Below are 12765 nucleotides of genomic sequence, written 5' to 3' on the forward strand. Positions count from 1 at the left end.
GCCACCGGCGCTCTAGCCGTCTCAGCGATTGTTTCATTGCCCTCAGATCCGTGGAAAACCACGGGGCTGTCCGGGCTCCATGCAATCGGAGAGGGCGCTTCGGAGCCAAACAGTCAATAGCCCTGGTTAACTCCACATTCCAGCGGGCCACCAGGGAATCAGCTGAAAGGCCATCAACATGAGATAAAGCATCCCCTACCACTCTCTGGAAACCATTTGGATCCATTAAGTAGCGGGGGCGGACCATCCGAATCGGTCCTACCTCCCTGCAGAGGGGATGGGTCGCGGAGAAGTCCAGTTGCACCAGGAAGTGATCTGACCATGGCACTTCTTTCGTTTCGCTTTTACTTAGTGTCAGATCACCAACATCCATAGAGGTAAACACCAGGTCCAAGGCATGTCCACGGCTATGGGTTGGGCCAGACTTATTCAGGGACAGCCCCATGGAGGCCATGCTTTCCACGAAGTCCTGAGTCTTCTATGGCTGTGGTGCCTAGTAGCCTCCTGAGATTCTGAGAAAATATGATCTTGAAATCTGTGCCTTGCTGTGCATGGTAGATGAGATTTATTCTACCTGTGGCAGGCAGGCAGCATATGGTACAGCTGTAAGTTCTTCATGCCATACATGAAGCTGGGACAGTAGGTGGAGATAGTAGTGTATTGGGAAGGCTGACTTCTCTTGTGGAAGAAGACAGCTTTGTGAAGTGTGCTTGTTGCTATATTGTTCCCTGCTAATCTGAGTGTTTAATGTGGAAAGTTTCTCTTAATGGCAGGAATTTTGAGGCTGAGGGTAAGCAAATGTCCTGGGAAAAGCATGCTGGCGATTCCCTTGAGGAAATAACCAAAGCGCATCACACTTTGCTGGAACAAGCAAAAATACATTTGCTGCAAGAAAAAGAGACGCGAATGCAGCAGCTGCAGGAAGAACTACAGCAAGAAGAGGAGCAGGAGATCCAGATGCTCCATCAGCAGAAAAAGGATGCCCTCCAGTGAGTTCCATCCACATACAGCTGTTTTGCTTCTTTTCCTCCCTGCAGTGAATCCCCTGCAGCTAATAGAGGGTGGAAGGCCTTTTGAAGAGATGCTAGTCCATGGGAGTGATATGTCTTACAGCTTGCAAGTATTCAGTTCTTTTTAGGCACCCCCACCCCCACTTTGCAAGGGTAGAAAGAAGTCTCTGCCACATTCAGTGTTGGACTCCAGATTCCCATCAAAAAAGTTCAACAGAAGCTTCCTATTTGGAGTTCATTAGGAAGTTCATTTGCTCCTCACTAGAGAAAGTTGCATATTGCTTTCTTGGTGCTATTCTATGCAGCTAGTCTTGCTATGCCTGTTCATCAACAGCTGCTACTTTGGAGCAAGTCATGACAGGATAATCTCATTTGATTCTCTACTCACTTGGGCTCTGTATAGGACTTTAACACACCTGCAATGGCCTCTCTTGCATTGCTTGGCCTTTGGGGTCAGAGTCAGCAGTTAAGCTAGGCATAAAAACATTTTCTGCCACATACAGCAGAAGGCTACTGATAAAACTTTCTTGAATAATCAAGGGTAGTCCACTTAAACAATGACTTTAGTCAGGAAGAGAAAGAGGCTGGAAGTAGTAGGACAAAAATACAGAAAATGGTGCTCTGTGTGTGTGTGTGTGTGTGTGTGTGTGTAATTTTGAACAGGATCCTCTGTGGCAAAGGTGTAGAGGGAGATCCTAATCCTAAACCGAGCCACTGAGTGAGGCCTGAATACAGCTGGTGGTTCAGTTTTCATGGCTTAGGTTCTAGTCAAAGGGCTTCCTGCATTCTCCTCATCTGTCCCAAGCCTGCATGGAGCAACATCTTCATTTGTAGCAGTCTTAAAACAGCATATTGTTACAGGTGAAGCTTGAGCACCTGGCTGACATCTGAAGGACAGGGCCAGAGTTGTAAGTGAAAATGCGGAGAAGTCTGAATGCTAAACTTATGGAAGGTTTCTATTGTAGAATCTTCTGCAAATCTCAGTTGCTTGGATCAGTCTCACACTTGGATTGCTTGGGAAATTGCGAGCAAGTTGTCTTCGCTTTTGCTGCACACTACTGAGGTTGTCTACTGGACTTCAGCAGTGCTCCCATTGCTGCAAGGAGATGTACCCCCGCCCTCCAAAAAATCACTTTCTGCTTGCTTCTTAGATCATTAAAAGCTGAGTTGGAGGCTGCTAGGCAGAAGGAGGAGGAGCGCTTGAGGAAGGAGCTGCAAGATGAACTTCTGAAACTCCAAACCCAGATCCATTCTGAAGCAGAGGCAGAGAAGGCGAAGATCAGGTGCTGGTTTGAATAGGCAGGGTTTTCTGCAAATATTATCCTTTGCTGTGGAGGTGGAAGCTGGTGGCCTTGGCAGTGCAGTGATTAGCCTTCTGTTTAAACCAGATTTGTGCAATGAGTGGAGTGTACCCTTTCCAGCCTAGGAGACTATTGAGAATGTACACTGTTTACAATTCGTTGTAAAAATCACTGGAGGAAAAGTCACTACCAAGGTAGCCTTCGTTCCAGACCTGTGACTTTGGTGTTATGGCAAGATAGTGCTGATTCTGCAGCTTCAACATTTCCCGAGACTCCATAAAAGTCTCGAGTGAAAATGGTAGTGGTTGAATGAAGGACAGTGATACCGTGTGCTGCTGAGCTCTCCAGTGTCTTCCTGCCATTATAGTTGTGGGCTTCCTATCCCTTGTGACACCATAACCTTCTAGCAGTCAATGCCAGGGAGGTTTTTACAACTGAGAAATCCAGGGCCCGGGTGCAGGCCTTTGCCATCTCTCCACCTTGGTGCTATGTTTATGCTCTTAAAATACAAGAAGGCACAGAAAGGGGTGTACTTTCAGTGGCGACATGGGATAAGTTCTCTGTGATGGTGCACTATTTGTGGAATCGTCTTCCCCATGAGTCCAGCTGGCCCCAATACTACCTATGTATTTGCAAGCATATTTGGGGGTTATTTTTGGCTCCAATTAGAGGCCACAGTAGGTTCTATGAATGCTTTTATGATGGAAAACTTTTGCAGTCAGTCTATAGTTTTCAAGCAATTGGCCAGTAATGCTTGGGGATCATATCCAGCTACGTAGATTTTTCTTTAGCAGCAGGTGGAAGAATTTGACCCTGTTGTTGGGTCACATAAATTATGAGGGGGTGCCACATTCCATCTGGCATCCCGGCTGCGTTTCCCCAGTCAGCAAATTGGCAAACTCAAGGGCCTGAGGTTTGCCACCTCTCGTTGGTTTGGTTCATGGTTTGGCAAGAGGGGAAGGGAGAAAGGGTCTGCTTCTGTCTTAGTCTCACTGGCTGCTTTTCAGGCTGGCCCAGGAGGCTGCTCTGCAGAAGCTCAGAGAGGAGCTGGAATCCTTTCAGCAGTCTGAAGAGGATGAACTGAAGGCGCAGAAGCAGCTTTCTCTGGAAAGGGTGAAGAAGGAAGCAGAAGCTGTTGAGCAGGCAGAACAAATGGAACTGGAGCAGGAGATCAAAAGAACCTTCAACGAGCTGAAGAAGAGGCTGGTCAAAGAAAATGAAATGGTGAGCTTCTGTGAATTTGCCTCTAGAAGAACCCAGGTTGGCAAACTAAGGAGAGGAGGGCGAGGGCGGCAGTAGGATCCTATACCTGCAAGCGCTTGTATTAGCTCTTAATTACGGCTTTGCTGCTGTTGTCAGCCCATGTCTACAGTATATGGAGATGGGCATCAGGGGTTGTCTGTTCACTCTCTCAAAAGGGTGGGTTGCAGGGTAAGTGTTGGTAGGCATGAGATCTTGGGTAGTCAGCATTGACTGTATCTGGTGCAAATGTTGTTGACCTGCTTGGGGGTAGCTGTCACACCCACAAATGCCTAGTTTACACATTGCCAAGCCATTGTCTGAAACAAGCTGTAGTTTATTGTGAATGGGACCAAAGTAAGGGGTAAATGATTAGCTAAGAGTACTGAAATTAATGATGTTCAAGGCCACTCGGGCAGTGGCAAAAAAGCAGTGTGTCATAGTGGCTAAAGTTTGACTAAGATGGGGAGATACGGATCCAGATTCCCACTCAGCCCTGAAGCCAGTCAGGGCTGTGGGCCAGTCATGGTTTTTCAGTCTGACCTGTTTCACGGTTTTTGAGAAGATAAAATGGGGAACAGAAGCACACTGGCTGCGCAGTGGAACTTTCCTGCCTCTCCTCTCCCCACACATCCCCTAAAGATGTTCTGGGTTTTGCTCCCAACCCTCTGGAGCAGATTAGGAAGGGTTCCAGGTTGGGGGTTGAATGTGCAAAGGGAAATACTACCCATAGACACTGACTGAATGTGTGCCTTGAATACAGCCCATAGACACTGACTGACTACTTTATGCTTTTCCAGGCTATGCAGGAACTAAAGGAACAGTTTGCAGAAGAGATTCAGCTGCAGAAATCTGCAGCAAAAGAAGAACACGAAAAGGTAAATTATCGGGATGGAAGGTGCTGCCTGCATGCCTTTTTCTGTACCTACAACATTTTCATGACCGACAAGCCGCACAGCCACTGCCGAGTTCAAGTCAGTCTAGTAACCCAGACAAGAAACCTCTTTCTTCCTTTTAGCTCTCTATTTTAAAAAACCCTGTCACTTTTCTGTTTTTCTTTCCCACTTTGCTCCCCTTTCTACCAAGACGGGGCCTGCACTCATTCAGATGATGTGGGCCAAATATTTATTATATTTATTATTTTAGTTTTATTTTATTTTAAAAAATTATATCCTGTTTTTCACCACATCTGGATTTCAAAGCAGCATTTCAGACAACTTGATTGCAGATCAAACTGGCAATCAGTCATTTTCCAATAAAAGCAGATTAATTGTTGTAAGAATTGCAACAGCCAATATAGTCAGCGATCAACATTCCAGTCTCTCACTTGAAAACTTCTAGCTTTACCAGCTCAGAGCATGTTGGTAGGAAACAGCAAGCTGCCTGCTTTACACATTCAGTGACAGTTCAATAAAGATTTCCATCCTTTTTTGGCAGGTTGTCTCAGCTCTCCAGATGCAGATAGCAGAAGCCCATAAAAGGGAGGAGGCAGAATTACAGAAGCAATTGGAGAGTGCAGAGCAAAATGTTCAGCAGAAGAGGAATCAGGTGGCTGAGTATGAGCGAGAGGTAATGAGGAAGAAACAGAGCCTGGATTTGCTGAGTGTATTCCACATGTATGCAGAGTCCAAATTACTCTGAGCCAGCCTGTGCTATCTGCTTGCAAGGGTGGGGCATGTTGAATGGTGTGGAGGAACCATTGCATGAACTAACTCCAAAAAAACCAAAATCCAGTGCATGATTAAGAGCAGCAGCACCCAGAGCCAGCTTTCTGTCTGCTGGTGGACACAAAGTCCTGCCATGAAGGCTCAATTAGGCATCCAAGAGAAAGAGCTGAGCATTCCTAGCCTAGAAGTTGCCAAGCACTAGGAATAGTTATTTGCATATCCTCACTTTTACCTTGCGGTGCAGAGAATACCTTCAGGAGGGTTTCCCTTGTGCTTCTCATCCAGTGAAGAAAAGCAGCCAGGAACGCTGGGCATTGAAACTGCCTTGGCCATCCTGGTTTATGAGAGAGGCAATGGTGGGGAATGTGACTCTGCCCATTCTTCTCAATCTCTCAGCCACTTTTGAATACTGTTGAACATTGTGTCCTTCTAGAGCATCTCTGGTGGTAGGGGGCACTGTGCTTCCACACCTACCTTGAGGCCCATTTACAGAAAGTTATAGGAGGCTACTGTTCATTGCCATGGGACTTGTACTGCAAGGTTCCATCTTGTCCCCCATGCTATATGAAGCCTCTGGGAGCCGTCATTGGCAGATTTTGAGTGAAATATGCAGGTGCCATCCCACCTTTTATCTCTCTGTTCCATTTGAATCAGGAGAGGCAATTGAGGTTTTAGACCCACAAGTTTCCTTTCTCCAGCTACTGGTCCTTGCCCTGAACCGAGACCAGAAAGGTGGGAATCAGTCTCTGTGCTGGCACCCCCAGATCCTCATGGAGGTGGCAAGGCAACTTGGAGATCTCTGTGCTTCACAATATCCAGATGAGGCAGTTGGATGGTGGTGGCTTGTCCACATGCACAGAGCCAGCCTTTCAGAATTTTACAGGTAGCAAGTAGGATCTTAGATTGTGTCTAGAAGCAGCACTCTGGCTACCCACTCAAGCTCAGAAGCACCATAGGCAAGGGGCTCCCAGCAGGCCATGTCCGCTGAAAAGTAAGCCACTGCTGGAATGGCAGCTTAACCACTGGGATTGTTGGCTTAGCCAGGGTTCCTTTGACATCCCTACAGCTTAGTGACCTCCTGAAGGAGAAGCGCCAGGAAGTTGAGCGCAACCATGCGAGGCAGCTGGAAAAGATGCAAGAGGCACACAGGGAAACCATAGCCGAGATCCAGGCACAAAATGAGGATGAGGTAAGCCTGCAGCCAAACCATTTGGTGGGGAAAGTGAGTGCTGCATGTGGCTAGCATGCGGCTATGTCCTTTTTGCACACCAGTAACCTAGATGTGTGGGTGAAGGTACCACTGTATGGCTAGAGCTAACTCTTGTGTTTGATGTGTGGCAGGAGAGGAAGCGGAGGGCTGAGCTGCTGGCAACCCTGCAAAGTGAGCAGGAGCGTTTGGAGCTGCACCATAAAGCAGAGCTTGATGCCTTGCAGAAAAAGCAGGCTGAACAATTGAAGGACTTGCACAAGAGTCATTTGGACCAGGTAGGGAAGGGAAGTGGTGGTGGAAAAGGGCGGGGAAGAATGGACAGCATGAGAGTCCCTTCAGAGGGGCATGTGGATCTTATTCCCCCACTGTAGTGTTGTGGCTGGGGGGCAGAAACATAACTAGACCCATTGGAGACGCTTTCGCACCAGCAGTTTAAATGACTTGTGTGCCCGCACGTCCCAGCCACAAAATCTGCACCCGGCTGGGACACAAGACTACTAACTCCATGGAAAGCTCTCCTGGAATTAGGTCTTTAAAAATTGCACCAGCTGTGTGGAAACTGCTCATTAGAGAGCAGTTCCCAAGTTGTATCTCTGAAGTGGAAATTATTATTATTATTATTATTATTATTATTATTATTATTATTATTATTATTATTTATTAATACCCTGCCCATCTGGCTGGGTCTCCCCAGGCACTCTGGGCGGCTTCCAACAGAATATTAAAATACAATAGTCTATTAAACATTAAAAGCTCCCCTAAACAGGGCTGCCTTCAGATGTCTTCTAAAAGTCTGGTAGTTGTTTTTCTCTTTGACATCTGGTGGGAGGGCGTTCCACAGGGCAGGTGCCACTACTGAGAAGGCCCTCTGCCTGGTTCCCTGTAACTTCGCTTCTCACAGCAAGGGAACCGCCAGAAGGCCCTCGGCACTGGACTTCGGTGTCCAGGCAGAATGATGGGGGTGGAGACGCTCCTTCAGATATATTGGGCTGAGGCCATTTAGGGCTTTAAAGGTCAGCCCCAACACTTTGAATTGTGCTTGGAAATGTACTTGGGAGCCAATGGAGGTCTTATGAGACTGGTGTTATGTGGTCTCGGCGGCCGCTGCCAGTCACCAGTCTAGCTGCCACATTCTGGATTAGTTGTAGTTTCCAGGTCACCTTCAAAGGTAGCCCGACATAGAGTGCACTGCAGTAGTCCAAGCGAGAGATAACTGGAGCATGCACCACTCTGGAGAGACAGTCTGCGGGCAGGTAGGGGCTCAGCCTGCGTACCAGATGGATCTGATAAACAGATGGATCTGGACACAGAATTGACCTGCGCCACCATGGACAGCTGTGAGTCCAGAATGACTCCCAGGCTGCGCCCCTGGTCCTTCAGGGGCACAGTTACCCCATTCAGTACCAGGGAGTCCTCCACACCTGCCCGCCTCCTGTCCCCCCAAAACAGTACTACTGTCTTGTCAGGATTCAACCTCAATCTGTTAGCCCATGATATGGTGCAGGAAGGGTTGTGGGTACTGCTTCCCCCCCTTAGATATTGCGAGTTGTTTTGTCATAGTGCTAGAAGTCTTCCTCTTCATTCCATCCCATTTGACATGTGATTGCCATGTTCTGTGTGACATTATTGACTGACTGTTGCTGAATATTTGTGGAAGATTTCAGTACCTACCTGCATGTCTGATCACTCTCTTTGTACCAGGAGCAAAAGATCCAGAGCATGAAATCAGAACTGGAGCTCCAAGCCAAGGATATGGAGGCAAGACTTTCTCAGCTCCATGCCCAGGTGAGCACAGATGTGCTGCTAATTCCACATTGATAGTTGTGAGACTGACATCCTTGAAGATTGGAACAGGAAAGGTCCTGGCCTTTGTGGGAAAGCTCCCTACTCTGGATTTTAGCCTTGCCACCAGCTCCTGCATCTATGTACATTTGTCCTTCTGTTCTCAGCAGAGGATGAGAGAATACAGGAAAGTCTGTAACACACTCCTGGTAGAGGAGCCACATCCCATTCTTGACACATGCTTCTACAGGAGATCTAATTGTTTGCTCCTGGGCTTCTCCAGAACTAGATGAAAGACCACCAACCCTCTCATGCCAGAAGAGGTTTCAGCCAACATTTCTATACATTCTAGACCTTTTTGAAGTACTTGGCCCTCCTCAATCTGGTCTTCACCCAGCAGTTTTCAAAACCAGCCGACTATCTAGCACTCCAGTTGAGAAAGCCAACAAAAAAAGGCCAAGTCATCCTCAACATGACCCAGGGCTTTCTCCCATGGAGGGAAGCTTCAGCATCTGTCTTCAGGCAGCTGGATCCTGTAGACCAGAGGTTTTCAACCTTTTTTAGTCCACGGTTCCCTTGACAAACTACATTCTTTTGGCGGCACCCCTGTGGGGCTCAGAAGCCCAGTTATGTCACCCCTTGCCTGCAGAGCTGGCAGCCTCTTACCCTTTTTCAAACACCCTCCATTTTGGAGTATTCCCTCAGCCTCCTCTCCTCTCCCCTCTCCTTGGGAGTCCTCTGGGGAGCTGCAGCTGCCACCCCTGGTCTCTGAGCTGCCCCCCAACCCAAAGAGAGGTGTCTGTTTACACTGAGAAGCACTCCCTGGCCAGCCCCAGGGGCACCATTCACCTGGGGAGCTTGTAGCCAGGGCTGCTGCAACAAACAGCTGTGCAAGCCTTTGGGAGCCAGAGACACGAGAGGGCGTCAGAGGATGGAGGGAAGGAAAGAGGGACAGAGGCCAGTGTTGCCCGTGGCACCCCTGACCATCATTCAAGGCACCCCAGGGTGCCACGGCACACTGGTTGAAAACCACTGCTGTAGATTATACTGCATGAGTATGTGTTTGAGTTCCATTCCTCTGGACAGATTTGTTGCTTTTCAAATCTCCCAAAAATCCAGCACCAAAGATTTATCACAGCTGTTTGATATCTTCTGAACATAGGTGTCATTCTCTGGGTCTTCTCCATCTCCATGTTCCACAAAAAGAACAGGGCCTCAAATTTCTGAACTGCTTTATGAAGGAGAAGGGGTTCATTTTGGAGGCATACAGCCAAGGGGTAACTTGGGCAGCTACAGACAATGCCTTGCTTGGAAGGAGGCTTCTGCCAGAGGTGCTGTAAGGACTTACATCTGCCAACATCTGGAGTTACTGCATTTGGACATTTCTCTTCTGTCTGCTCCACTCCCTGCTAACTGAGAATGGGAAACTGTATTTACCATGCTCTGGTTAGCTTGGACTGGAACAGACAGACTCACCAGGGAGTTCAGTGTTGTCCCTAAGTAGTTGTGTTTGGGGGGCACCACACAAACACATGAAACACACGTGCACACCACCAGGAGCCCAGAGAATTCCTGGGTGAATCTGTCTGCTCCATTGTCAGTGTGGCAGGCTGCCACCAATTTTGCGAGTGTGTGTGACTCCAGAAAGGGCTTGTCAGTTGTGCCAGCTGCTGGGCCTTCCCCAGTGACCAATTTGCCTTCTTCATTTTCTTGTTCTTTGTTCCCATGCAGGAGGAGATCCTGAGGAAGAAAAGGCAGCAGGTGCTGGAACAAGAAAAGGAGCTGGAGCAAGAAAGAAATGTAGGTGTTGCCAGCTCTGACAAGGACTGAGAGCCCCTTTTCTCCTGTGCCAGGGCTGTGTTAGTCAGAGTAAGAGACATCAGGGAGGAGACCAAGGTTCTGAATGCCTGCTTCTGTCAATCCAAAACTGAAGCTGGAGTTTGGTTTCCTGTTCTAAGCCACTTCACATAGGGCAGAGGTAGGCAAGGTTCCCTGACTGGCCTGGCGTGTACAGTGGTGAGCTGCTGTCTGTTTTAAGTAAGGCCATGGGTCCTTCTAGCCGAGCTGTGTATACACAGAGTTTCCCTTGTTCATCAACATGGTGGATCGCCTCTTCCATAGATAAGACCAAGGCTTTAGTTCCTGGCAGGGGTAAGCGAGCCCTGAGCTAGAAACCTGGGCTAGCCAGCCACTTGGAGTTAGCTGCTGTGTTGGCCAAGTGACCAAGGCCACTCACCTCCCCTTCCTCTCATCATTGATTTGGAGGTTGAGGGATATAGGGTTGGGTTTGTTTCCTTCCTTGATAAAACAGTCGTGGCCATTGCAGAAGCAGAGAATGGCTGCTGTTGGGTTTTCACCTCCCCAGTGGTCTTTCCTTTGCCGTGACATGTGCAGTAAGAGCTGCATTTCACCACCTTTGAGGATTATATGGTGGCGCTTCAGGTTCATCATAACCTTTATACGTGTGAGAAGAAAAACAACAAATGCTTGGAACTTTCTCAGGAAGCAGCTTTAGCAGCTCAGCGCTGCCTCGAGGAATCCCAAAAAGAGCAGGAGGATCTTGCTGAGACAACACGGCAGCTGCGTAGGGATCTGGTGGAGCTTCAGGACCAGAAATCGGAGCTGGAGTCCCAAGTGGAGATGCTACAGCTACAGAGTCAGCAGCTGCAGAAGAGGGTCAGGTGTGTGTGCTGGCACCAAATGAGTCTGTTCTTGGCTAGACCAAGCTGGTTTTGAGAGATTACCTTATGAGCCACAGTTACTACCAGGTCTTGGGAAATATCTGGGAGTGGTGATGAGCTCCTCTTTCCCCCCAAAGACCTTTCTTTTTGTAAAAAAAAATAAGTAAGATTTTTATTAAAGTTTTTAATAGTACAATAAGATCTAGAAAGCTAATGTAAATAAATATTTTTTAAAAAAAACAAACTACAAAGGTACAAATAAAGTAAGTGGAAAAAACTTTCTCAGAGAAACTTAATCTGACCCATAGGCCAGCTGCAGCATGTAGCTGAATTTCATCTGACCCTCTGAATCGTCTCATGCCCATCTACTGTTGAGACAGGTGGGAATCAGCTGAGGGAGAAGATGGTCTTAATATTCACAGTGTGCCTTTCTAACTCCTTCCTCTGCAAGATCTGTGGCAGGCAGATCAGAGGGAGAAATGTCTCAGGAGAAAGCTAAACGTGTTGTTTTATTGTATTTTTAATATTTTGTTCGAAGGTGCCCAGAGTGGCTGAGGAAACCCAGCCAGATGGATGGAGTATAAATAATAATTTATTATTATTATTATTTCCTTGCAAAAGTGCTAAAAGTGTCCATAATGCAGTTGCATCATGCACACTCATAGAGGTGCTATCCAAAAGGTATTCATTCCCCTTCCCGCCTTCATGGATGGAGCTGCTCCAAGGCATCTCCTTTGTGTTAGTGTCATGTCCCCAACCTTTAGCCCACAGGTTTTGGGTGAAGATCTACCAGAGCTCGATGCCAGGTGGAACAGCAGGCAGTTCTAGCTGCTGTGTGCTTTTGCTTTATCTCTCTCCCTGTGCTGTTTATAGTGAGCTGGAGACAGCCATCGAGAGCAGGCAAGAGCTGCTGAATAAGGTGGAGGTGGAAAGCAGCAAGACGTCTCCAGAGAAAAAGGAGGAAGCCCTCCGGGTTGAGGACCTGAAAGAGAGTGCCCAAGCGGTCAGTGGAGTATTGCTGGTGTGTTGGGTGGGGAAGTGGAGCCAGTCCTTACTGTTGACCCAGTTTTCAGTTCCAGAACTTGGACTTGGATTTGTAGCGGGAATGGATGATGTGCAGCTCCATCCCCTTCAGTGACATAATTTTTGTCCATACGATGCAAACAAGTGTATAAATAATCACCAGTTATTGGGTTGGGAGGATGGGAGTTGTGAAGATGAAATAACTACCCCAAATATCTATTCTTTCATTTTTTAACATGGTTGGTTAGGGACCCAATCCCAATATCTAATCTGAAATAAATAGTTTTGGGATTTTATGGTGCCGAGACTCAAATTTTGATTTAATGTATTTAGGTAATAGGAGAAGTTGAATTTTGGTTTCCAATATTGAACTGTTATTAAGCAATAATGTTAGTTGCATTGACACAGAGGTTTCAAGTACTTAGGGACACTTGCCCTTGGATAGCAGAGCAATTTGGGATTGAGACATCATTGTCAGGTTATATAACAGACAATATTGTTGCATCTTCAATCACACACAAATGGGGGGGAAATTGCTTAATCATACCATACCAGAGGGAAAGTGGAATTGGATGTGTGAATATGGGTCAGAGCATTTGATAGGTGCAACATTAAAGGTAGCTTTTTATAAAACCATACATAGGTGGTATATTATATGCCAGTAAGATTCTCAGTAATGTTTTCTATAATGTCTGAATCGGTAAAAGTTAGTTCTGCCCACATTTGGGTGGGACAGCAGTTTGATAAAGGAATTTTGGGAGGAAAGTAATGCTACCATCAGAGAAATAACAGGATCTGACTTTAAAAACATAAAGTACTAGATAAGAAAGGTTGGTTGTTTTGGTATCACAT

The 12765-nt window shown here is 47.1% G+C and overlaps 1 protein-coding gene across 4 annotated transcripts in view; it reads left to right on the top strand.

Annotated features, from left to right (window-relative positions):
* The window catches only part of CEP164 (centrosomal protein 164), a 39308-nt gene that overhangs the window by 16241 nt on the left and 10302 nt on the right, over positions 1-12765 (top strand). For all 4 annotated transcript variants that reach the window (XM_081844355.1, XM_081844357.1, XM_081844356.1 and 1 more), the window contains 11 exons: positions 774-989; positions 2162-2293; positions 3319-3535; positions 4351-4428; positions 4988-5119; positions 6284-6406; positions 6559-6702; positions 8129-8212; positions 9941-10009; positions 10712-10890; positions 11764-11893. In XM_081844355.1, the coding sequence (XP_081700481.1) occupies positions 774-989; positions 2162-2293; positions 3319-3535; positions 4351-4428; positions 4988-5119; positions 6284-6406; positions 6559-6702; positions 8129-8212; positions 9941-10009; positions 10712-10890; positions 11764-11893 (1504 nt within the window). The remainder of the gene's footprint in view (positions 1-773; positions 990-2161; positions 2294-3318; positions 3536-4350; positions 4429-4987; positions 5120-6283; positions 6407-6558; positions 6703-8128; positions 8213-9940; positions 10010-10711; positions 10891-11763; positions 11894-12765) is intronic.

The sequence above is a fragment of the Podarcis erhardii genome (assembly GCF_964252035.2).
Source record: "Podarcis erhardii genome assembly, chromosome: 16".
NCBI lineage: Eukaryota > Metazoa > Chordata > Lepidosauria > Squamata > Lacertidae > Podarcis > Podarcis erhardii.